Source organism: Triplophysa dalaica, chromosome 23 (assembly GCF_015846415.1).
Source record: "Triplophysa dalaica isolate WHDGS20190420 chromosome 23, ASM1584641v1, whole genome shotgun sequence".
NCBI lineage: Eukaryota > Metazoa > Chordata > Actinopteri > Cypriniformes > Nemacheilidae > Triplophysa > Triplophysa dalaica.
The window spans coordinates 7248195-7274982 of record NC_079564.1 but is presented as its reverse complement, the minus strand read 5'-3'; the positions used below and the strand labels follow the sequence as shown (position 1 = coordinate 7274982).

The following is a 26788-nucleotide window of genomic DNA, read 5'->3' as shown; positions in this document are numbered from 1 at the left end:
GCACGATCTTTGTTCTATTTTCAGCCTGGAGATCTTTAAAACGCATTAGTTAAGCTAAATAATGCATCATTGGTGCAGACAGACAGTTGGGCCTTGCATACACAAGCCGAATATTCCATCAGCAACAACAGTCGTTGATGCTGCTGCTCATTCAACTATAACCAATGAACCCTCTTCTGACATCATCAATGGCTTGGCCATCAGAGTGTCATGGCAACACCCTGGAGCCCAGAGAACCAGGCTGAACCAGACAGTTTGGCATCTAAAAATGAAAAATTTCATGCCAGATGCTAATGTGCTGTCAAAACTAACACTGCTTGGCCCACCAGTTCAGGAAAATTGGAAACGGACAGCTCAGAGTGATTATTTTGAAGCTAATTATCTTTAAAAAACCTGACAATGCTATTTCAGGCGAGCTTTACAGGTTTCATGGTCGTAGATTTTATTAGAAGGTCCTAAGTGACATTGCTATTCATAATATGCGGTAAAAAATGATTCAGTACATCAGATTCAGAAATGTCATATTTAATCGACAGGATGAGGTCCAAATTTTGCCCCAGCATTGCAGTCTTCATGATTAAAGTACAGATCGATGACAACTACATGTCTGCATGGAAATATTAACATTTTGCCCAGTGACACACCAGCCAAAAATAACATTAGCTACGGCCCTGTTTAAGGAATAGTTCATCATATTTAATGTGTGGGACTTTCTGTCTTCTGCAAAATACAAAGAAAGACATTTAAAAAAATGTAACTGTTGGTCCCCATTGACTTCTATTCTATGGACATAAAACCAATACAAGTCAAAGGGGACCCACGGTTTTCAGTTATCAACATTTTACCAAATATATATTTTTTGTGTTCTGCAGAGAAAAGAAAGTCATGCAGGTTTGAAATAACAAGAGGGCATGTTAATAATGACAGCATTTTCATTTTGAAGGTAAACTATCCCTTTAAGGAACTGTTCACCCGAAAATATAAATTCTTTAAATTGTCATTTATTCACCCTTATTCATCTGTAAAACAAAAGTAGGTATTTTGAGAAATGTGATGAAAATGGGGTCTAATGTTGTTTGGTTGATCTTTTGTGTTACAAAGAAGAGTCATACAGGTTTGGAATATTGGATCTCTTCACATCGTGGGCTCTGACTCCAGAAAACTGAATCTACTATAGGATGATGCTTATACATTAAAAATCACAAAAAAAGTGAATTAATTTATCAGATATAAAAGAAAATCACTTTTCCTAGGCATCATCAAATACTGGTAGGGCAGGTAGAGAGAGAGAGTGAGAGAGAGAGGTTCTCACATTTGCAGAATGGCAGGTAGGAGAACATGTTCATTGGCCACAACCGTGGACCCCTCAGGCCAAGTGCACCTTTAGAGTAACAGAGAACCCTGGGTCGCTATGGTGACAGACTGCTGATGTAGGCAGTGCCAGAGGGCATATCCCATTGCTTATTCTCACAAACCCTACTGGCCCTCGGTGAGAAGGGGGCTGAATAGAAATGCCGGACTTACATGTAGCAGGAAGCTGGATTCAGTACAGCCACCTGTCAAGTCTGTGTGTTTCTGTACTGTCAGAAACTTCACTTCTGGCATTAAATCAAAGATTCTGAACCTTGGAGTCGCAACCCCTTGTGGGTCAGCAGAGATGCTAGAATACTGGAACCTCAAAAAAGGGCCACGGAGAAAAAAAATATGCTGTTTTTTTTCAGTCATGCCATACAGTATATGTGGACCTGAGATCTGCTCGACAGAATAAATATTAATATAATTCCTTTCCAGAACACCAATTTATACATGTTTACAGTGTTTTGCGCAGCTCACATTGTGCATTGATGCTTTAAGCAGCATGTGTAATAGGAGGCATAATTACAGGAGCAATTAATATTTCTGTGTTTTATGCACAAAAAAGAGCTCAGCATGCTTGGAAATAACATGTAATTTGGATCTTTTAAAATGAGTCTCATTCTACACAGACCCCCACAGAGAGCCCTGCATATAAAACATCCATTATGAGCTGAACCCGCTCTTCCCTGAGAGCCCAAATCTGCAAACAACACTCAATGTTTCTGATGCATAGTGTGAAATGTTTCATTACTTGAGTATTGGACTATCAATCGATTTCAATTTTAATTACAAGATATGCTGATTTCTACAATAACACACACATATTAACACATATATAATATCAATACGAACAACTTGGTAGGGCCTTTTTAAAATTAAGTACATCAAACAAATACCGCTGGATGACAATCGATTTAATGAATATATGCTGTATTGCATGATAAAAAATCACTTCCTATTGCACTGGAAGTAGTTTTAATATTAAGCTTCCCACTTGAAAGGCAGAGAAACGACAGGAAAACAATGGCAAATTATTAAAACTACATCAAAAGAGAATTTCTTTAAGCATTCCTCTAAAATAATACTAAATCATGAACCATAAATGTATTTATCCATGTGAAATTTATACATTATGATTATTCTTACATTTATTACTCATAATTACATTATTTGTAAAAGGGATAGTTCACCTAAATATGAAAATTCTGCCATCTTTTACTCACGCTCTTCTAATTTCAAACCTGTAACATCGTGTGTACACTGGACACGCCGCGATGCGAAAAAAAGACAATAAAACCCATTATAATTTTACATTTTGTTCAGACTGGATGCGCATCGCGCCAGTCGCGTCCGGTGTAGACATGGTGTAAGGCTTTCTTTCTTCTGCAGAACACAAAAGCAGATATTTTGAAGAATGTTGGTAACTGAACAACGGCGGTACCCATTGACCTGCATTGATTTTCTGTCTATACAGTAGAAGTGAATGGGTACCACTGTTGTTTGGTTATAAACATTCTTCAAAATTCTTCAAAAGATCCTACAAGAGGGTGAGTAAATGATGACAAACCTTTTATTTTTGCTTGAACTTTAGTTGTCTATATTAGTTAAAAACAAATAACATAAATTCATCAATAAATTCATAATTGACTTAAACATTTACAAATAAAAAGTTGAATATGTTAACATTTGATACTTAATGAACTATAATTAACCAATAATTATTGTATTAACTAACATAAGAAGGATAAATTACTCCTGAAAACACATTGTTTATTGTTAGTCTATGGTAGTTAACTTATGTTAACAAAATCAGATTGTAAAGTGTTACCAAATAATCTGCATCCATCAATAATTAGTATACCTTGGTTCATTTGATAATTTGAGCAGATACATGTTAAATGTTAGCTTGCACTGTTGCGTTGTTTGTGAAACAACTTAATCTTCATGAATCTGTGTGTTGAGGCCATGCTTCAACAGAAGTCTATTCTGGATATCTATACCATTAATTTAATGGAGCACAAATCGATGTTCATTGGACAAGAGACTCTTAACACATCATTTAGACTCCCGTCCGGGCACTGTGGTTTAATGTAGTTCAACTTTGCAAAGCATGTCCCGAGACCCCTACTTTCCATTACCTGCAGTGTCTGCAAAACTTGAATCTGATTTCAAGTTTAACCGCGATTGTAAAAGGCTTAGTTACAATGAGACTGTGTTGTTTTGTGACATAAATAATCACACTGAATTAACATGTTAAGCTTGACTTTAGCTTAAAGTGAACGTCCTTTTAGATTACATTTGCAATGAGAGTCACAAGGAAAACAATTAGCCAATTTTGTCCAAATCACAGAGATAGATTACCGCATTGTCGCATCTGTTGTCGATTTTCCCTCAATTAATCTTAAGAACATGATTTTCCAAATGCGCAGGTTTGGCGTAATGGAATGAGCTTTTGTAATTTAGTAATTCACACTATAAGTCCCGGCTGTTGTGATGAACTAAACAGTGCTATAGTATACGCAGCGTATTGGACCTAAAAGAAACCGTATCCAGTATGCGCACCTGTGAAAGTTTGTATTAAACTGTCTGCATAAAAAAAATCAACAGCTAAGAGTGTTTGTTGAGGTGTTGTAATGAGACAATAAGGGTTTGTTTTATTTTTCCAGTCAAATTATCACATTTGTGGGCGTGAATCTTCGCGTGCATGAGAAAGAACAAGAAAATGTTATTACCTCCTCTTTTATTTAGCTTGGCATATCCAGGTGCATAGCCACCGGTGAACACAGAGGAGCTGGTGAAGGCATTATGAGGGAGCGGCGTGACGAGGGCTTCATCACATTTTTCTGTTGAAGAAAATGGAAACATTACGATGACACAAAATGACACAACATAAATCACTGAAGCAGCACTTCAATTTCACATCTAGCTATTTTGGGACCGTCCAAACGCCTTTGCCACAAGCTAAGTGCGGGAGAAATGAGCGAGTCCCATGTTTACGGAGTTGAGTTCATCCTGACAGACTCCCTACTGCCGTCTCTACTGACAGCACGGCATATTAAACAGCAGAAGCACTAGGAGGATGGAGTCGGTGGTCCGCTGGTCATTACTCAGGTCCATTTCATGGTCAAAAGCTTAAATGCCCCAATTCTTCTAAATGCCAGGCATTCTTTTTAAATAGATAAAGGTAAATTAGCGCTGAATTGAATTTAGTCATTCGGTTCACACACGATTTAGGAGATTTGGCTAGATGTGTGGCATCCCCTCAGGTGTAAATTGGAAATCACACTGACAGCATTTTGCGAAAAGTGGCGTTTATCACATTTCTCAGAAAAGTCATTAGTTTCAAGGAGATTTGGCAAATTGAGCGACAGCACATAGCTGAAAGTTGGGTTTAAAAACCCAACAAACAAAGTTAAAAAAAGTTTCAACACCGGAAGACAACAGGGCACAACGCACTCCACAAACATCCCGATGATGAGCAAAAAACGCTCCGGCGAATGCACAGACAGCTCTGAGATCCAGAAGCGTCCCAGAGCAGCACGGCAGAAGTGACTGATAACAGCAGTTTGGTGTATTCAACATGAAAGCACAAACAACACATCCTCTATATTTGCCTTCAGCTGCGACGCGGTACATTCAATCACCATCCCTGCGAGGGAAGAAGGAGCCGTTGACATGTTAGGAGGGTAGAGATACTAGAGACGACTGCATCCCGATGTCTGTTCTAATGAGTGTCTGCTACGTTCAAGCATTATTTGTCTCCAAATCCCAAGTCAAATTGGCCTTCTGACCAGGAGCGTGAAACAGGAACGCATTTTACACACATATGGCAGTCCTTACTAAGAGCTGTATCTTTTTATCATTCTCATTCGCACCAGACGATCCCCATTGCCCAGAGGACACGTGGAATGGTCGGCTCTGTCATGCGAACCTTCTCAACCTGTTGGCGGATTGAAGAAAAGCCCAATTACACTTGACATTATAGTGTCAACGGAGAGTAATTACTGTAATCTCCATGGTAGTACTATGACAGTTGGAGATGGAAAACTAACAATTAAATGATTTCTAAAATTTGCTATAGCACTTTTGGGGATTTCTCAAGAGGTGGAGAGTACTTAAGTATTTTTACTCCTAATTACATTTGAAAGTATATCAAAAGTTTTTTACTTTCGTAAACTTTTATTGACTATAAAGCATACACCACACTTTTTTCTCCAGTACTTTTCATAAAAAAACATCGTTTTTTTACCTTTAATACTTAACGGGGTCATATGGCACAAATACTTGTTTTTCTGTGTCTTTGGTTTGTTATAAGTTGCCCATACATGTAATAGATGCGTAAAATGTATGTGTCGGAACAAAAGATGCACTCTATCTAAAAGCGAACGCTCTCCCGGCCCTTCCTGAAATGCCTCGTGTAACCACACCCACACAAATCTACGTCAGTTCGTGGTATGATTTGACTTAGACCGCCCCAAATGTATACGCAAGTAAGGTTGGTGTACCTGTCAGTACAATTGCTTCGGATGCTGATGTTCCAAATATGATAAGAGGCGTTACATTTCCATCACACGCTTGCAGTATTCGACCAATCACTACGCACTGGTTAACTGGCCAATCATAGCACACGTCGCTTTTCAGAGCAATGAGCTTTGTTAAAAATCTGTGTTTCAGAGAGGCGGGGCAAAGAGGAGATACAAACATGCACGTTATGTGGAAAATACAGCCATTTTTAACCTTAAATCGTGTATACACATTGCATTACATCTAAAACAAATGATAATATTAATTTGAGCCGTGTCATATGAGCTCTTTAAGTGCATTCAAATGTAGCAATTTTACGCAATTTCAAGTAATTGTACGCAAATTTGACTAAAACCTTTACTTCAGTAAAAGAACATGTTTTTAGAAAGTGTTTTTAGTTTAGTGTATATAATGTACAGGATATAAAAATGACATATTATGACACTATTAATTTTCCAAAGTAAAAATACTTTGATGGAGTACAGATATTTAAAAAAAGGACTCAAAGGGATAGTTCATCGCAAAATGAAAATGTTGTCATAATTAACTCACCCTCAAGTTGTTACAAACCTGTATAGAAATGTCTTTGTTCTGTGGAGCACAAAATAATATATTTTGAATCATGTGGGAAACCAAACAGTTCTGGGGCACCATTGACTACCATAGTAGTTTCGTTTCTACACTATGGTAGTTAATGGTGCCCCAGAACTGTTAGTTTACAAACAATCTTCTAAATATCTTCTTTTGTTAACAGTATAAAAAAAATTATGAAATTTATTCAACTAAGTTCTAGTTAGGGGGGCGTACTCTGGACAGCACACCAAATACGCTTTGTTATCATACATGCAATCTATTTCATTAAATTTTAACAATAAGTCATAAAATACAGGCTTAAAGCAACATGAGGCTTAGTAAATTATGACAAATTTTTGGGTGAACTATCCCTATTGAGTAAAGTAAAAATACAAATGAGTCTGTGTGGAAATATCATTGTGTATCGATCGAGATTAGCCATGAAAACTGGACTGTCACTAGTAGCAAGAAACTGTCAAGAGTAACATGTATACTAATAAACGTATATCTTCATAATATGAAACAGTTTATCTTTAACAGTTAAGTGTAAGAAAGGTCTAATTTAGTAGAAAAAAAAGTTGTTTTCACCAAACAAACCAAGCCCAGTTTAATAGAAAAAACACAGCAGCGTACAGTATTTAAACAAAGTTATTGTTATTTAATAAGTGCAATCATGCCTTTTTATTAGACACAATAATGTATTTCTTTATTTACACAACTCTGTGCTATTTGGTGTTCCCTATTGTTAACATTTTGGCGCGTAACCAATAAGTTTCAAATCCTAATGACTAAAGCTTTGACTACGCAAAGCACTTAACCCCAGGTCTCCTGGAGTACTGACCCTTTAATAAGTTCCTTTGAATAAAGGTGTCAGCTAAATTATAAAGCAAAAGAGACAAAAATAGAGACGCAAGAGATTTAAACATCTAAATCTGGCCTTTCAAAAAAAGAGAACACTACAAGCGCACCCCGGATTGTAAAATTGTGGAGAGTCACAATTGAATTTGAAGTGAGCACGTGCTTAATTTACTTTGAAGAAAGAGTCAGAAAATGACTCAGTGTAAAATGACTCACTCGTGTGTCATTAATTATACTCCGCATTTCAGAATAAATCATTTTGGAATAAGCCATGCAAGTAGAAACTTTGGCAAAGCTATTCTGATAATTTATTAGTCTGTCTTCATAAGCAAATGTTTCTATCCATTAGATGCTGAGAGCATCAAAAAAAACAATAGTCATGACATCACCAAAATCCACTTCTCTAGATGGTTTTTTTGAATAATTTATTTCAAAGTTTTGCCTATGATGACTATTTCGACACGACACACACTGCCTTCTGATCAGTACAGAAACATTTCCAAGACTCCGCAGAAAATCTGCCAGACTAGGAAAAACAGATCCGGATTTTTCAGGGGTAAATCTGGAGAGCTGAAACAGTGGAAATCTGATGGATCATCTATCAAGATCGTGGCAAGACACATTACAGAGAGACCTGAAAATCGTTGTTCAATCCTCAAACAAATTTCCTCACATTCCTGGGAGAAAGAAGAAGGAGAAGCATGTCACAAAAATGGATTTACTCGTCCATGTGACATTTCCCTCTGAACAAATACTTCAGCCCTGAGCAAATAGCACGCTGTCTTTCTTACGCTTACTAGCGGAGTGACCGTAATGATGAGCTGCCCATTTGTGCACAGTGTGTCAGGCAGTGTTACGATCTGAACAAAGAGCACACTATGAATTAAGAACAGCACATGACAATATACAAGATACCCAGAGCAAAACGGTTGCAGTTTTTGAACTCTTTGGTCTTGAGAGATATTTTTATTTAATTTCTAAATTTTAAATAGATAATTTGGCTCCATTCACTTTCAACATTCTTTTAATTATATACTTCAGCTTTAAATAAAGTACAGTGAAATTGTAAGTATTTTTCTAAAATGTAAAGATAAAAAAGCCACTATGAGATGAAAGGGTGTTGATTTTGTCCAGTGTATGAAATTTAGTGGCATCTAGCGGTGAGGTTGTGAATTGCAACTAAAGGCTCACTCCACCTCTCTTGCTGAATGAGATAATATATTCACGAAATGCTCTGTAAAGCTGTTTTTTAGAAAGCTCTATTTTAGAAACAGCATGGTGAATGGGGATCCCGGTGTAGATAGAAATACGGTAGATAGAAATCATTCTAAGATAATAAAAACATACGCTTTATTATGTAAGGACTTCATACACCTCTAAAGACATAGTTATGTATGTTATGTGGCATTTCTGTCAATAGATCATCCACAAAATTAAACACAGCACCTTTAACCTTTGAAACAAATGTGGATTTTTTAAGTAATTTTGGTTCAATAAATTCAAACTTCTTAATTACACAGTTGTTGTCAAGATTAATGTGTATTTCACAGTTAAAACAAGAATAAATTTGTCTTTACACTATTTGTGGGAAAGATTGTTGGTTGTTATTGGAGGGTTATGAGAGTGAGTCACCTGCCCGAGGAAGAAACACTACATACCCAGCATGGTCATTTTCTAACAATATCTTATTATTCTCTGCATTTTCCCAATACATCCTTTTCTCTTAAACCAGTAAAGCTGGTTTTATGTACAAATTAAGTTCCTCAGAAAGTGGGCTAAAAACAATGAACAATGGCTTGTCAATGCTAAGTGATTAAAACAATAATTTTAATGCAATTCCTTAACATATAAAATTTGTAGTTGCGAGGATTGCAAAATGGTGTATTCTAAGAACAACCCAAACATGCACTGAGAGGTGAATTCCCAATACATTTCATTGATCATGGCTGCAGTGCATCATCTAGATGCATAGTGTAGTCGAGTGTTCTCTCAGCATTTTTAAGAACTGATTCACGTTAGTTTTCTCTATCCTTCACCGGTTCTCTGCAGAACCAACCTAGATGGGGAATTGCGCAGCACAAATTGCATTTTTGGACATGTTTGCACTGATGCCTGATTTACATAATTCACTTAGTGAATCAAGTGCCAAAACATCACAAGCAAAGCAAATAAATTACCCCCCAAGTCCCACTCTGAGTCACTGAAGCCATTTTACACTGAATTAAAGTGAGAAACGGCGTTGATGTTACCTTTGGTTTAATTCGTATGTGGTCAGTCTGGTCTTTGGGGAGCAGGGGACTAGAACGCATATCTGTTGTTTATCAAAGCCGGTGTCTCTGCGTCTTTTCAATGCCTGGACTTATTTTACCTCCAGATGTTCTACCTATTTGATGCTTTTTAGTTTCTACTTTCCTTTGAATCTTCTGAACGTGTTAAAAAATCATCTAATGCATGAAACAACCATTTACAGTACATGGTGTTCTATATGCATGTACTGTATGACTCATTCGTAGTCTAAAGTCAATCATTCAAACATTAAAAAATGACATCACAGATTCTTAGATTCAATCCAAACAGCACATGAATAATCCTGTTGCATAAAAATAAATAAACCATCAGAAAATCAAAAGGGACTTAACTACCTCTCCTTTGTCTCCACTCTTAATATGCACCTGTGCTTGATGAGCACATATTGTCCTGTTGGCTACAGACTGTCACCTGGGTGTTTCCTGAAAGCTGAAGGGGCATTTTAATCATAGTCAGGTCTCGACTGACTGCTCTGCTTAAGCAAAGTTGAGTGATCAGCATCTATGCAAGATCAAATTCTGTTTTTCCTCCGTCCAATTCTGTGAATATTTGACAAGTCTGATTTGCCCAAGCCTCCAGGTACATTTGAATATGTGTGTGTGTGTTAGTAGAAACTGAAGTGAAGATGATGGATACACTCATTGAGGATTAAAAGCATTTTGAAAAATGGTGCTGTCAAAGGGAGTCGAGCGGTGTGTTAGAATCAGGTTTATGAGAATAATTACAATAATTTTGCTATAAGTAATGGGCTTTTTGCGTTTAACAATAGATTATGATCTTATCAGTTCATAATTCATTTCACTCCCGTAATGGAAACTTACATTTAATAGCAGAAAATGAATATTGGAAAAAGATTCAATGAAATAGGGCAGATAATATTTAAAGTGATAATATGAAAAGTTTCTAAAGTTGATCATGAAGCAAAATAAAAAAGACTATTCACATATACAGTACTACTGCATTGGATGAATTCTATAAATTGGGGTCAATAGGTCAAAAAGTGTCCTAGAAAATGTAAAAATAAATGTTATTTTAATTTTACAAATTACATTAGAAACGAGACAAATTTTCCAAACACTGCGGTCACTTTCAAAGAATATAATTCAACCCAGTCTCAAGGCAGTTCGTGACATAGAAACGAAATTTGGAATCTATTCGTTCATGGACGTGAATATTCCCATTTTTTTATGACATTGAGCACAACCTTTTTTTAAATGTCACTCAGCGAACATTCAGTGCACAGGCTGCCTCAGTATTAACATTTATGTATAACCTGATATCAAAAGAAATCATACATATTTTAGGATGAGGCTAACCAACACCTTACTTCACCCAAAACTCTGAAATCACAGCCGCAAGGGCCTTAAAATGCAAGTTTTGTGTATTAAAATACAATAGATTGAAAGTTGTGCAGGGTGACACGAAAAAAGTCGTCAGTAAACACAAATTAAATGGATAGTTCACCCAAAAATTTAATTATGTCAACATTTTAGTAAACCCTCAATTCATTCAAAACCTGTTTAATTTTTTTGTACTGTTGAACAAAATGGAAGATTTTTGGAAGAATTTTAGCAATTTTCAGTTGTGGGGCACCATTGACTATCATAGAAGAAAAAATATTGTATACTTTTTTTTGTTTTCCGTTAATAACAAATAAATTTATTTTGAAAAATGTAGGAAAACCAACAGATCTAGAGCAACATTGACTACCATTGTAAACTTTCCTTCTATAGTAGTGAATGGTGGCCAAGAAAATTGAAAACACTCTCAAAAAATCTCCATTTGGAGCAACTTGAGTGTAAAAAAGTTACGCCAGAACTTTCATTTTTGGGTGATCTATCCCTTTAATAAATGAAAGGTTGTGACAATGTCATGAATTCCCGTTAGACTGTATTGTAAAATTTCATGACTTCCAGATGAAAAAAAAAGTTTGTATGTTACTTTCTGCTTTAATGTCAACATGCACTCGTGCTGGCGTCCCCTCAAAGAACTCCACATAACATGCCTTGACATTCTGAAACCTAATATGTCCAAATGTATTGTTTTACAGGAAATGAAAAAAAACACTGACATGTTTAAATGATTACATACCGTGTCATCAAAGTTGACAAGCACTTTTTAATACTTTTTATTGGTTAGTAATTTCCTAACCCATTGTCAAACATAAAGACTGACTAATAACAATGATTTATGAAGAAAAAATCACAAAATATGCAGAAAGGAGGTTTCAGAAGGTCAGCAGAGATATATTGTTTGCAGATCTTTTGGTGTGGTTCTGTCAGAAAATGGAGGACCATTTTTCTGGACTGTCACACCACACAAACAAGCCGATTCTATTGTGTCTTCATTCGCAATTTATAAAAAAAATAAAAGTGATAGAGTGAGAGTGAAACATATGTGAGCTGTCAAGCAGTTCCATTTTGCTAACACAGATAGCTCAATTTCAGTTGGTTAGATAAATGAATTTGGGTGCGCCCCTGCGTATAATACATCATTCCAATAAGCATCTGCTACTTCTCAAATGGGAATCTCTCAGACCCTAAATCTCCCTATGAATATGAAATTGCATCCTATTTTCTTCATCCCAAATTCTGCATTTCCATTTTGCAAACATACAACGTTCACACGCTGTTTGGCACAAGATTTCATGTGTGAAATTGTTTCATGGTCACTGTGAATGTGATCCACGGAGATGGAATTAGAAACATCAGAGGAGCGAGGTAAGGGCGGAGGAGGAGGCCGGCAGCGTGGCCCCGTTTTCTCACACCGTCTGTTTGTGAAGGGATTGGTGCCATCCACTATTAACAGCTCTATGCAATCAAGAGATACCGAAAGAAAGAGAGTCCAGAAGGAAAGCTTATCAACAAATGACAGCCACACAGGCGAGCTACAACAAGAGTCCCAATTTTCCAGTACTCAGGTTAAAAATGACAAGCATGGTGGATGATTTCATTGGCCGCAAGTATGCCAGGGGCATCTGTGGTGCTTCCTACTGTTTAAGCGTTCTACTATTGAAATAACAAATCTTCACTCGGTGACATAGGATCGGCGTATCTTTTAAAGTGACATATTGTGGTGGTTTAACAAGGTACCATACCAAATCTATCACACACACACACAACTCTTAGCAGTGATAGCTACACAAATGGTTGTCTGAAATCTGAAATATATTAATCACTAAGTATTTCTAAAATACCTTCTTTATGTATATTGATTTATCAAATGCCGACAAACAGAAATGAGTCATCCTTATAACTCTGAAACTTGATGTGCATTTCATCTACCGTGCCTGAATATGAGAGAATTATGTCTGATATGAAACCACGAGGTAAACGATGACTGCTTTAAATGAATGACAGCCATAGAAATGTATGCTTTATATATGTAAATGAAAATTAGAGGGAAAGTCTGCCCAAAAACTAAAATTCTTTCATTATTTACTCACCTGTATACATTTCTTTGTTCTGTTGAACACAAAAGAAGATATTTTGAAGAATGTTGGAAACCCCACAATTCTGTGTAGATTATCATATTAGTTGATAGTCAGTAGTGCCCCAGAACTGTTTGGATAAAAAACAATTTCTTTGATGTTTGCACAGATTTATATAGGCTTGCCACAACTTGAAGCGAGTATTAAAGTAAAAATGATAATTTTTGGGTGAACTTCCCCTTTAATGTAGTACCTCTCTGGGTTCACAAACGATCATTTTGATTATACTCCAAAGCCACCGTTTATAAAAAACAACTGAACATCATAAATATCCATAAAAAAAGAACGAAACAATTCAATTATTTTAATAAGGTCATGCACAAAATTGCTATCTGCATCATCAGGTGGACATTTGGCACTCTCATTTCACAGGGATAATTGTAACCTCTGCGATACGCACGCTCGACTTCAATTCCAGATTCGACAAGAGCGATAAACAGGTGGTCGTACAATTACATTCCAACTTCTGAACGGATCCGAGCTCCATCACCACACCATATTAAACTCCCGCGTCCATTCACACACAGCTCAGGCTGAAAATAATTAAGGGCAGACTCCATTTTCTGGCAACCCTCCTCATGCTGACCCCAGCTCGAGCTGATATATTATGGGATGGTGTAACCAAGGAGTACGGTTCACTCAGGTTAATGGGAGCCTGAGGCTGGAGATGCTAACACGCTAACATGTTGGGCGCTAAAGGGTCTGGAGCTTTGCTGCCGTATCAGCCACCAGTCTCTAATCAAAGCAACAATTTTAAACACAAACCGCTATAAACTGCCCATACACAGCACAAGATCACACAAGTACCTAATGTTTCATAAAGCCAGGAACACAAGTCCACCGGCCGGGTTAGCTAATGGGTTTGGGATGTATTAGCTCCTTTCTTACTCATTCTGAAGCTTATTATCAATGGATTAATTTAACACGAGACCCATTTTCCTCTTGAAAATTAACTTCTTTAAAATTTTGTCAAAATAATTGCTGTGTACATAAAGGCCCTAATTACACCTCAAAGGAAAAGAAAATGTGAAATATGATGTGTAGCAGACTAATAATAAGAGCCGGTTCTAATTAAAATCCTTGACGTTGCTGGAGTATCAAGCGACAATGTAACAATTAATTTCACTATTAAGGTAATGTTTCTCGAAACATTAGGCAAAACTTCTCCCGGATATGAATTTTTATTAAAACGTCTTTAGAGTATGTCACATGACCTGAGGGAAAACTACTGTATAGCTTACAACCACAGATTCAAAACCATCTGTTCTATCAAAAACGAGGCTTATACAATATGCATCAACATCATTATTAATCTGCAATCCAAATTCATTTTTGTATAGACTAGTTAGGTACCATATGCACAATGTCTTGTATCTACTTTACAGTACAGCATCCTTGTTTTCCAATAGATTTAAATAGGTTTGCTTAGGGTTCCACAGCTTCCAACCATCTATCAAAGGTTTGATGCTCGCCGTACGTATTCAAATGATCCACCAGGCGTACTGAACACTAAAAAAATAAGATAAATAAAAAGTAAAAAATAAAACAAAACAAAACAGAAATTATACTTCCAGGATATATCATTTGTATGTCGGATTGTGTCTCCTGTGCCGTAGGTTTCATTTGAATTTCATTTTATCGTACAAGCGCAGGGAGTCATTTTTCTTGCCCACCTGCTTTCCCGAGACCTGATCGTAAGACAAGCCAACATTACCGCAATCATCTGTAGTCGTTTTTTCTTATACAGCCAATGGAATGACAAAGGGAGGCAGTGATTTACTGTCTGGTTCAGGCTTTTTAGTAATGATGTGTAAAGTTGCCTCTACTCTATACGGTAATGAAGAGGGATAAAGACTCGCTGGGACACTGTCTCTGACATCCTTCACGTCCTTCAATGTAAACAAACGTCATAAACAATTTGCCGCAAGGCAGCACATCCTCAGTTTATGTCTAAGTTTATGAGAAGACCCTTGAGTCTAAATTAACTTTGTGATTCAGTAGCCTCTGGTAGCATTTATTAGCTGTGGTTTGTTATTTCATGCCTAATATTTCTCTTTCATGGAGAAGCTAAAATCCTGTGAGACATTACGGCATTAAGTAGGTAAGCATTACTTGTTTGAAAATAATGAATTCCCAGATGTTGTGTACAATGTTCAGTCGAGGCTCTTGCGTCTGTTTTTACAGGTAAGAAGTGTAGAGTAATGAGAACATCTGGTGTAAAATGTGAATGATTGCTCTTAAGCTCTGATTTAAAACACAATGATATACAACAAAGTTAGACACACTAAAGCAAATATTTTAGGACTACAATGATCGTTTAATGGATAGAAATAATGTGTTAAAGGTCCAGTGTATGAAATTAAATTGCGTCTAGTGGTCAGGTTGCGAATTGCGAAATATTACTTTTTTGTGAGATGGTGGTCTAGTGGGTTAAACCACTGAACTAGTAAATCAAAGGTTGCTGGTTCTATCCCAGCAGCCACCACCAGTGTGTCCTTGAGCAAGACACTTTACTCCATGTTGCTCCAGGGGGATTGTCCCTGTAATAAGTGCAATGTAAGTTGCTTTGGATAAAAGCGTCTGCCAAATGACTAAATGTAAATGTAAATGTATTACTTAGATAATTCATTGGGAAATGCGTTTAAGTAAACATCACTCTATTGCGGCATTTTTTGACCTGAGGGAGGGGTTCAAACAGACCAATCACAGCGCTTGCGGTCCGTGTAGGGTCCATGTGAGTTGAATCGTTGTTACATTTTTGGAGAGATGTGCGTAAACTACGGCGTAGGGTATGCATAGGGTGCGCGGCTCTGTAGGTTACAGTGTAGGCCCTATTCACGACTATAACCTATGCTAAAGACACTCATTTGCATAAATTAATTAATATTATACAAATTAAATAAATTTTGCTATGAAATATTAACTGTCATACTTGTGACCATATATGCACACATTCCATAAAGTATCCAGAAGTGGATGAGATGCAGTGAGTGCTTTCCAGATTTTTAACATTCAAGATGCATGAAAATAAGTATTTTTTTCATCACTTTGTTTATCACTCTTCAAATGACCTGTACACTTAAAGAAGTGGCGCTGCGTTTCGGTTTGATTTATGAAATCCTTTATGAGAAACGGCAGCATAAGGCTGCTCACAGTGCTTGGCCAGACGTCACCAGTTTTGCCAACTATTCTCAATGGTAAGTAGCTAAAACCTGCCGGAAAAGTCGCTAAATGTCGCCAGATGAGGTCACGCGCTAATTAACAGTACGATAATTTGCATATCAGTGACGTCATCAAGTCTGTTCTCATATTTATGCATCCACACAGTCATTGCGTTTTAAATCATAAATGCTCAAACAAGGTGTAATAAGTGATTAGTTCATGGAGACACTGTTTGTACATGCGTATCTCTTTCACGCGTCAGGGCGGTATGAACTGAATATGCTGCTTCTCCTGCCGCTCACTGAACATAGTAGACAGAGAGTGGCGGTGATGCGCTAGGAAGACAAAAACCCGCTTTCGCGGGGCAGTAGAAGTGAAGCAGAATGTTTTGCTTAATCGTCAAGGCTTATTCAGAATGTAGCTAGATTTGTCGCTAGTCGCTTAAAAAAGTTGCCAAGTTGGCATCGCGTCACACAAGAACTCTTTTAAAAAAACAGACAAGAATAAGAACCGGTTCTCGGTTCCAAGACTAAACCTAAGTGCATGTTTCTATTTAAAGGTGATCACTTCAACTGTATTGCTATGTTTATGTGCGCTACAGCATGTCAGACAAGAGTGACAGTAAAGCAGCGCTCCTGGAAGTCAGGCCTCTCTAAGGTTTCAATTGGAGTCGATCCAACAACTTTCTGCTCTGATTGGCTGCCCTATTCTTCCCCTCTGCAGCTGTCTGATTGATGGGGCTGCAGATCAACAGTGCACCAGTCTATCCATCCAAGACTGGACAACTTAGCCTACTGTATTGCTCACAGCAGACTTGAGTCAAATACAAAGAGTTTGAACCAACGCCCAGGGCTAGTGATATAACGTTTATTTGTGCTACCTTCGCCAAAATATACTTAAAAAGTGTTTCTTAGAAGTGAAAGTAGTATAGATACTAACATTTTGGGCAAAATGGCTTAACAATGCATTTGACATTTATTTAATCTTTTTGACCCTTTTTGTTTTTCTATTTATGCCTCTTAGTGAGAGTGCCTGATAAAGTAAATTGCTTAGTTCACATTACTCAAAATATGACCAAAATTGGTTTAGCCTTAAGAGACTTCTTTTAAGAAAGAGAAATATCATTTTAATGTTTAAAGTCCTTTCATCAACATCATTTAAAATAAAAAGCTGAAACTTCACTTGACCACAATGACCCGTTCTTTAAATCACAGTTTCCAGTGACCAGAATGAGAGAGATATTGACATGATAATGATTTTTAGAGAAGGTACTCTGAGGTTGTTAAGCTTGTAATAACTGCTAAACATTACAGCCGTCTTGTAGGTCAAGCATCAAATGTCATTTCTCTTGACTCAGCAGTGGAAGTAAACAAGAGCGAATACATCTCTAATCTAAAGATATCCATCTCGCTAGGTGTGAAACACACTTGATTAAACATGTAAGTTGCATTTTGTTGAAAATAGATTTGCAGATATATAGATAAAGAATGTATATGCATGAATGGAAAAATGAATGACCTCGTCATTATAATTTCTACTAGAGACATGCGCTCTGTGTAGTATAGAATGCTAATAATTTTTTGGGGAAATGCACCGTGAATTTATCCAGATTTTCACCTGAAATTAGAAACCGCACAGCATTCCACTACAAACATAAAATGCACATACCAACATTTTCCAGCAATAGCAAGATTAGTACGGTATGTATACTATTCTGAACAAAGCCATGAGGTAATGCAGTCACTAAAGGCATCTATTAACTATATACAAACACGCACACGCACAAAAAAAAAGAAAACTCTGGCACATGCAGATTTAATTTCTGGCCCACATGACAGACATCCACTGAGGGATCTAGTTGGTATTTGTATGAATTAGATGTAAAGATATACAGATTTCTGTACACTTGAATAAACACTCAAAAGTAATGACACTGCATTGACAGCATCCACTGCACTGTAAAACAACATATTTTAGACCTGGACTTTAGTTTAGAGTAAAATTTTTACATATACGTTCAATGAATTATACTAAATACACATTATTTTCCTGTAGCTCAGTGGTTAGAGCATGGCACTAGCAATGCCAAGATCATGGGTTCGATCCCATGGATGGCACGTACTCTGATACAAATGTGTAATATGATGCAATGTAAGTCGCTTTGGAAAAAAGCGTCTACCAAATGCATAAATGTATATGTAGAATAACACTGTATTTCTTAATTTATCCAAATGCTTGATAAAGAATTTCAGGCATATAGAAAATGCTATTCACTTTATTTTTATTACCCTCATCTAGATTTCAATCATAACTGAATTTCCTCTTCAAAATGTACAATGTTTCTTTCGTCATTTACAGCTAATGAGAGTCCCACTATGGGATTTTGTAATACTGAACTCATTTACCAACAGCACTTTCCCCCCAAAAATCTTATAAATAAATAAAATTAGTTGCTGTCAATGGGTTAATATTGTATTTTTTACCTCTAAACAAATGTCAATATTCACACTGTAAATCTGCATTTAATATATGTATAACTAAAAATGGCATCACCCTGTACACCCACACCCATCCACACACACTGTCAAACAAACATCTGTCCCGAGTACTTAACTGGACAGGGCTCTTAAATCACCATCCAGTGCATGAAATGTGGCGTGCTGTAGTTCAAAACGTGTCTGGACTGAAAGAGGGCGACACTCAGAGTTCAGACATAACTATCAGTCTCTGGGCATTCATAATCATATAATAATCAGCCGGGTTGTCAAGGGAAGTAACAGGTTTCAGAAAGGACAGCTTTTTAGGCCTGTGAAAGATTTGAATTTAGCTTCTGGACGAACAGATGTTCTGCCTTCATTAATGAGACAGAGGTCAGTTCAGTCAGAAGAGCAGACTACACAAGTTCATTCTTCTGGACATGGATGCAAGCAGAACGCCGGCTTGTCCATCCAAGCTAAGAAAAAACCCAGCATAAGTTTATGATCTTCGGCTCGATCGACCCAGACCAGCTGAGACCAGCAAACTATCAGGTTTGAGCTGTGAGTTTGTTCGGTTCAACAGGAATACTTCCCACAACAACAAGCAAGTGATAAGTTATCAGTATTTGTTTCACTAAAAAAACAATGATTGACTGGTTTAAAGGGAAACAAACACATGCAAGGAAAAAAACGGCAACGCCTACATATTAATTAGAAATAACTACTCTCCAAGTCTGAACAGTGAAAGATGAGTCGTTGGAAAGTGGAGAAGATTCTTGTATACGTAGGCTGCAGAGGGGGCGAAAATCATTTAAGCAAACATCACACAAACACATACACACACAAAAATCGAATCGGTATAGATCACTGTAATACAGTATGCGAGAAGAGATTGAAACAGGGAAAAACAAGTGAAAAGAGTAAAAACAGCACAAACTATGACAATCCCATCAGATTTCTGTACACTTTTTTGCATAAATCAATAGAGCCCTTTACGAACATATGAGATATTTTGTGGTCTTCTCTGATAACAGGAAGTCCAGTACAAGTGATAATACAGGTGGGCAATTCCAGCGTTATGGACGTGACATTTTGTTTCTGGGAGACGATAAACTTTGTAGGATTTCTGTTAAATAAAATCCACAATCCTAAAGCAATAATACCCAATGAATGGAGAAGGGATGCCTCTTTATAGAACATGAAATTGTGACTTTATATTATTTTTCATGTGTCTATTTATGAGGATTAAGTAGCGTTATGGATGTGACAATCCTGAAAATGGCACTTACCTGACTACGAAAAATCATGCACTAAAAATAAAAGATATGAAGAGGGATCTCAAATTGGTATATTTGAACCACCAAATGTTAAAATCTGTGCTGTTACCAGAATAATACAGCTGGTAAAAACTAAAAAAGTTGTGGTATGGTTGACATTTTCACGTAATTGCCCAGGTAAACATATTGATTGTTGATTATAGGCTTTTATTTCATAATCTCATGGAAACGTGATCTAGTAAAACCACAGAAATACCATAACACTATTTTTTTGTTGTATAACATTTGAACAGTGTGTTTAAGAAAGTACTGATGGCATAGAATGCAGTTATACTCTGTGTAACCTCTATAATCTATACAAAGGTCTGAGAACATACCATTTGAAATATTTTTCTTAATCCAATATTGCAAAAGCAATATTGAAAATCCTGCATTTGCCAATTAAATAAGCAACGTCGTAACATTTGTTCATTACCCAGTGCATGTCATTAAATCTAAATCTAACCCAATTTTATAACATTCTCACAATGATGTAATGCTTTCAGCTCAACCTCATTCAAACTGTGGAGTTATGAAAATGCAAAACCATTTTTGGGCCCCAACTGTTTACACTTGTGTATTGTTGTTGATACTAGCAGCCAAGGACTATGAGCTACGATAATGGTTTCTACATTAACCTAACTCTAATGTTGCAAGCCTAAGGCAAAATAATATCAGAAATCCCCATTAGAACAGATTTATGGAGCGTGCGCTGTGTACATTACACTGTGCGAGTAGCCAGAAAACCCTTCGGGGTGAAGAGCATCGGCAGACAACATCACAGTATGTCAGTGGTTGCTTGATACGATGAGTTCATTATTTAATCCACCTGGTCATTATAAATTAATCAGGCTTAAGTGGAAAAATAGATTAGACATAATTATGTTAAAATGTGAAGTGGCATGTCACTAATGTTTATAGCAGCCGGCGTCAGATATTCAGTTTTTGGAAGAAAAGTCAACCAGATAAATCAGTGACAGTAGCAAATACAGCATAAAAAAAGCCTTTTAATCACAACCAGACACTGACAGTACAAAACCAACATAAACCGACACTGCGTGTATAAAAAATATATAAATAACCTGATTTTAAGTCAGCTGTAAACAAAGAGTGCCGGTTAATTGTTTGTTTATAAATCTCTTCTATTATCTATGGTACACACGCTACTGAATAAAACAATGTTTCACGAGCCCAGAGGCTGCACTGTTTAAAATGCCTTAAATGCTTTCTTTTAACAAAACCGAGATTGATTGACTTGCTCCTTTTCTCTTAGCTTTGGGCTATTTTTTAGAAGAAATACTGCTCTGAGAGATAATTATTCTTTCCAGTTTTGCCTCGATTCTTAAATGTAGGGAATGTGGATATTTGTTTTCACTGTGTTTGTTTGACAGTGAGCAGTGAGGTTATTTAACATAACTGAATAATAACAGCACATCCCACAGATGGTAAGAGAAAGACAATCCAAATCCCAGATCTGATCATTTCCCATAAAACAGAGTCTTTTTTTCCATGTAGATAAGCTCAGACGCGAGGATGAGTGAGTGCTGAGACTGGCATACTTTTGGGAAAACCTGTTTTGAAAGCAACACGTGGAAAGCATTTTTGGCAAATGTGATAATTAAATGTCCCTTTGTGTTGCACTTCTACAGTGCCGACACAGCAGCCTGTCGCATGATAATGCAAAATAGAGTGAAAACCACCGGGGCAAAACTTTAATAACCACCGGATCAGCTTGGAAAATATCCTCTCAAGGTGTTTACCCAACTTGTTCAAGAACTGAATAGTTTAAATGCCTTCTTCTTGAGATATACAGCCGCGGAAAAGATTAAGAGACCATATAAAAAAACATTTTCAGTTTCTCCATCTTTTTAGTTTACATTTTTCTTCTTTTTGCTTTATTCTGTGAACTACTAACAATATTTTTCCCAAATTTCAAATAAACATTTCGTTTCTTTTTGCATTTATTGGCATAAAATGAAAACTGGAGACCCGGGTCAAAATAACAGAAAAGCTGATCTGTATTTTTTCAATCTTCAAATATACTGCAAAGAAAACAAATTCATATTCCCTTTTAAGCAGTAAAACAGTATTTGTGTACATGTATTCAATATTAAATAGAAAAAAATACATAATAACCTCAAATTGTATCACAGTGTACGTATTGTCATGCTTTCAGTCTTGGAATGGAACTTGGAATGGTCTCTTAATTTTTAACTTAGTTGTATTAAGTATTCCACAAGGCGTTTTATTTTAAAGTTAGGATTAAACATGTTGGGATGGGGAAATTTAAACATCGGTATGCTAATGGTTTTCGAAATCTCTGCTGGGTTGACACTTTCCGTCTGTGTGATGAAGGATAGCTATTAGCGAAAGACACCTGAGCATATTTCTCATAGATCTCCAGACGATAAGCAGGCGCTGGGTTAATCGTCAGAGTAATAGATCAGGCCAGCATGTTTTAATTGTTTTATCCAGCTAACCGCATTGTGATATCACACGTTTGGGAGTACTGAAACTTTCCGCTGTTGCTGTGCAAAGATGTGATTTGATATAGGAGTTCTTTTTATTCGAGTGCATTGAGTTACCCTCGTCTACAGGTCAAAAAGCAATCTTTGGATAAAACATTTAAACAGTCATTCAGTTTGACTCAAGCTGATAATTGAGCGTTCAGAATGTTTCAAAGGCTCGCAGCTGACAGTTTAATGAAATTGTTTATTTACACCGCTTTCACATTGCAGCTGGCGATTAACTACTGAATCAGAAAATCGCACACTTTAATGAGGGCCATCAAATTATTACACTCAATACAAACTACTCAAGTTATGTGCCAAAATGACAAAACAGATCATTTGCTGCAAATTACATAAGAATAAGTGAAAGGGCACAAAAAACTGAACTCTCAAAACCGCTCATGTGTTTAATAAAACGATTACTTCTTGCAGACACAGAAAAATCACATTATGTAAAAAAAGTTTGATTTAAAATATGAAGGGGGGGGCAACGCTTAAAGTTAGACAGCATAAAAATAATTATAGCATAATAATAGACAGCATAATAATAATGTTTCTCCCAGCTGTTAAAAAAGAACTATCAAGCCTCAGGGTGAATCGGAGTGAAAAGTTGAAAGAATTTTCTGAACATCTCTATAATGCCAACATAGAGCCACTCTAATGATCATCTGAAAAAACTGTTGTGAACCCTGACATGTTTCAAGGTCTCATAATCTGCGAAAAATCATGCAATTCAAAAAAACTTGCACCTCAGGCTTGACATTACAATCAATTGAATGATAAACCCACACTGGCTTCATAAACTCAATTTAAAGACCCTTTGATATTCAAAGCAAGTAAGATCATCCAGATGTGTCTGTAAATCATTGAACCAGGTGCACTATGAAAGCATCCCTTTAGAATATCGAATTAATTATAGCTGAATGTCTAAGTGGCCTACACATTTAATGCAAAAAGGCGTCGTGAAAAAGCAAGAATGTCCTTGCTTTTGATCCGAGTACAATCGGTAGATATTTCTGCATGGATAAATCACTCCCACCACAGGGGCCGCATCAGCCGGCTGCCGTGTAACCATCTATGAGAGCTGATGATATATCAGTGCCAGAAGACATTTCTCTGCCGCTGGATGGTGGAGATCACACAGCACGAAGAGCTCCGGCTGGCACGTGTGCGGACGCCGCTGTCGCATTTAGGCGGAATTTCTGCTGGTCCTGTAGTCTCAAGAAAACAGATGTTACATGTTGGTTCTGAGCTGTTCTGTAAAGAATGGCCCAAATCTCAGCTGCATTAAAGCAGCTGTTTCACTGCATTTCTATATGCATTCTTTATTAAACTGAGCTTTCACTTGTGTTTCTAATAAATTAAGCAATGCCCCACGAGCTAAAGCTCTGCTGTTGAAACGGCTTGACTGTCACAGATCATTACAACCATGCTAATATTCAATGTGTTTCAATTAGACAAAAAAGAAGTTATTTCTGAGTAATAGTCAGATTTTAGATCGCCCAGGTTGCTCAGAAAGTAGCGGCCCAAAGCGGAAGCTAATTTTGAAAAACTGGCATGTTCAATCTTTATTCAAATATTATGAAAGGGATAATTTAAAAATGTTGTATTCATGTTGCATAGTTGTACTTGGCGTGTAAATCTTAATTGAAATATTATTAAAGATCAGATCCATAAGATTAAAAGCTCAGCTTCAAGACGTTTGGCAAAACTGATGCACAACAAAATATGAATAACATAAAACTGAACTTATTCTATGCTTTATTTCCACTAAGCATTTTATCTTCTTTGCGCTTTGTGTATATTCAAATAAAACACATATTTCTGTAGTTTGCCTTTCTGACAAATAATTTTGTATAATCAATATCTTAAAAGTTTAGTGTTTTGCCCAGATTTTACCCTACATCAAAAGCAAATAAAACTGTATATACATGTCCTCTGCATGCCAAAGAAAAGCAGCTACAAGATTGAAGCACATAACATGAGTGAAGCTAACCGGAAGACCGACTACAATGATTTGGATTAAGATCGGCCCGTTTATAGAAGTCTAAATAATCACTAAGATGTGATGGTACGAGCTAAAAGGTCAAGTAAAACATGTTTATATTGTCACATTTAAGATCAAAAATCGTTTTAATAACTCCATGGTTGTCTAAACCATTGCAGTCTATCTGTCTTTCTGTCTTTCTTCCCACCTCTGCCTCGCTCCATTTCAACATGGCGGCGTGAAATCAGTCTTTTCCTTTACAAACCACAATCCAAAGCTAGATCACACAATTCCCCGCCCAGGTATGGATTACGGTAAAAACATACAAGCAGCGTGAAAAGGAGTAAAATGCTTTTTTTTAATAAAAACTAAATATTGAACACTGTCGGGCTATCAGAGGACAACAACTGTTGTAATTAATAAAACAAGACTAAATAAAATGACTATTGAATGCTAATACAAGATCTGCTTCTTTTGTAAACCCCATACATACAAAACAAAAATCCATAAACGTTGTCGCCTGATGTATGCCTGAAGTCCTAACACAAACTGTTCATAATGCGATTAACGCTTCAGTCCAAATAACCGCAAATCCAGTTCTGTGAATGTCATTGAGATCGGACTCGAATCTATTAAGTTAAGCACAGGCTCAGTCGTGTGAGTCGGTTTCTCAATGAGAAAAGGTACCATGGAAATGAGACTTTACTCAATATATTGATTTTTCCGTTGCGGGCCGAAAAAATCATTTTCAGCAATTACCGTGCTTGAATTTTCCTCATATACGAAAGAGGTCAGCCATAGCTATGGAATTTCACAGATGTGTATTTATCCATTACGTGTGAGGCCATGAAAATAAATACATTAAATCATTTAATGAAAAATCAGATAACCACCTTCCCCCAAAAAGATGACAGTGTGTACACATTGTGTAAAAAACAAAAGACAACTGCTGTGAAGAGGCAGCTTTGTATACTGTTTCTATGTTTTCCAAGCAAAGAGCATACATGTAAAGACGAAGTGTTTTGTGACTATTAAAATGAAATATGAGCTATGTTATAATACTTTTAAACAAAACCACATATTTTCCACTATAACAGATATTATCTATGGATTGTATACAGCTTTACAGTGTATTTTCAATCGCGTTCATGTGATTTTCAGTTGAGTTCCTTAAGGTTCCTGACCACACAGTCTCATCTGACTGGTCTTTCGCTTGTCTATAATAAACGTATTTTCTGTCTTTTGTTTTCCTCAAACTTCTGGGGGAAATTGCTCTCATCACCCATCTGTGCCCTGGGCCTGACAGCAGTGTGTCAATTGTTTTCTCTCAGCAAAAAGCAGAAGTGTAGCATCTCTCGCTCTGTCATTCTGACAGCCGAAAGGGAAAATGTAAAAAAAAGAAATAGGTGAAACAAGATAACTGAGGCTATCAAAGGAAAAATACACAGAGGAGGAAGCTACATCCAGTATTCTTTCTCCACAACGTAGCTTTGGCGAAAAATAAGTAAATATGAAGTTGAAGTTAAAAAGCATTGGGTTTCAATCTCTGGGTTCCATGAATAGTGAGAGAGTGAACTTCGTGTTGGCTGAGTGACAGGTGGTAAAAGAATGTGAGGTGAAGTGTATTGAAGAGACTGAAAACCTGCCTGTGGGAGAACCTGCCACCCATCATTTGAGGTTCTGCAACAAAACCTGAATGAACACATCTGAAGAAACCAAAACTGTATAGTACTCTGTCCTGACTACTGCGAAAAGGATGTGTAGTAAAAAGTTGAGTTGTGGCATTTAAATAAACAAAAATTTTGTTATCCTTTTATTTTGTATTTGACGTTATCTTCTCCATACAAAACAAAATGTTTTGAAAAATGATCCTGGTTTGTGTCAATACTATGGAAGTCGATGGGGGACAATGCTTTTTGGTTAGCACTGTCTTTTTTTTGTTGTGTACTCTGTCAAGGAAAAGTCATACAAACGACAGAACTTTAATTTTTGGCGAAATTATTCCTTTGCGTCTATATATGCTGTAATCATAAACTGATCAAATTAATATGTAGATATGCACCGTAAAAATAACCAGTTAATATGTTTTGATTTTTGTTTTATTTAGATTTTTACATTTTCAATTAGCTTTTATTTTTCGATTGTTTGTTTTTATGCTAATTTTCAGTTTTAGCAATTTTGGTATATACCTTTATCATTTTATAATTTGTATATGTTATGTTGCTATA

The 26788-nt window shown here is 36.6% G+C and overlaps 1 protein-coding gene across 1 annotated transcript in view; it reads right to left on the bottom strand.

The window, feature by feature from the left end:
• The window catches only part of LOC130413555 (contactin-associated protein-like 2), a 252047-nt gene that overhangs the window by 146360 nt on the left and 78899 nt on the right, over positions 1-26788 (bottom strand). Inside the window, exon 2 of the mRNA XM_056738847.1 lies at positions 4089-4199. Coding sequence (XP_056594825.1) covers positions 4089-4199 — 111 coding nt within the window. The remainder of the gene's footprint in view (positions 1-4088; positions 4200-26788) is intronic.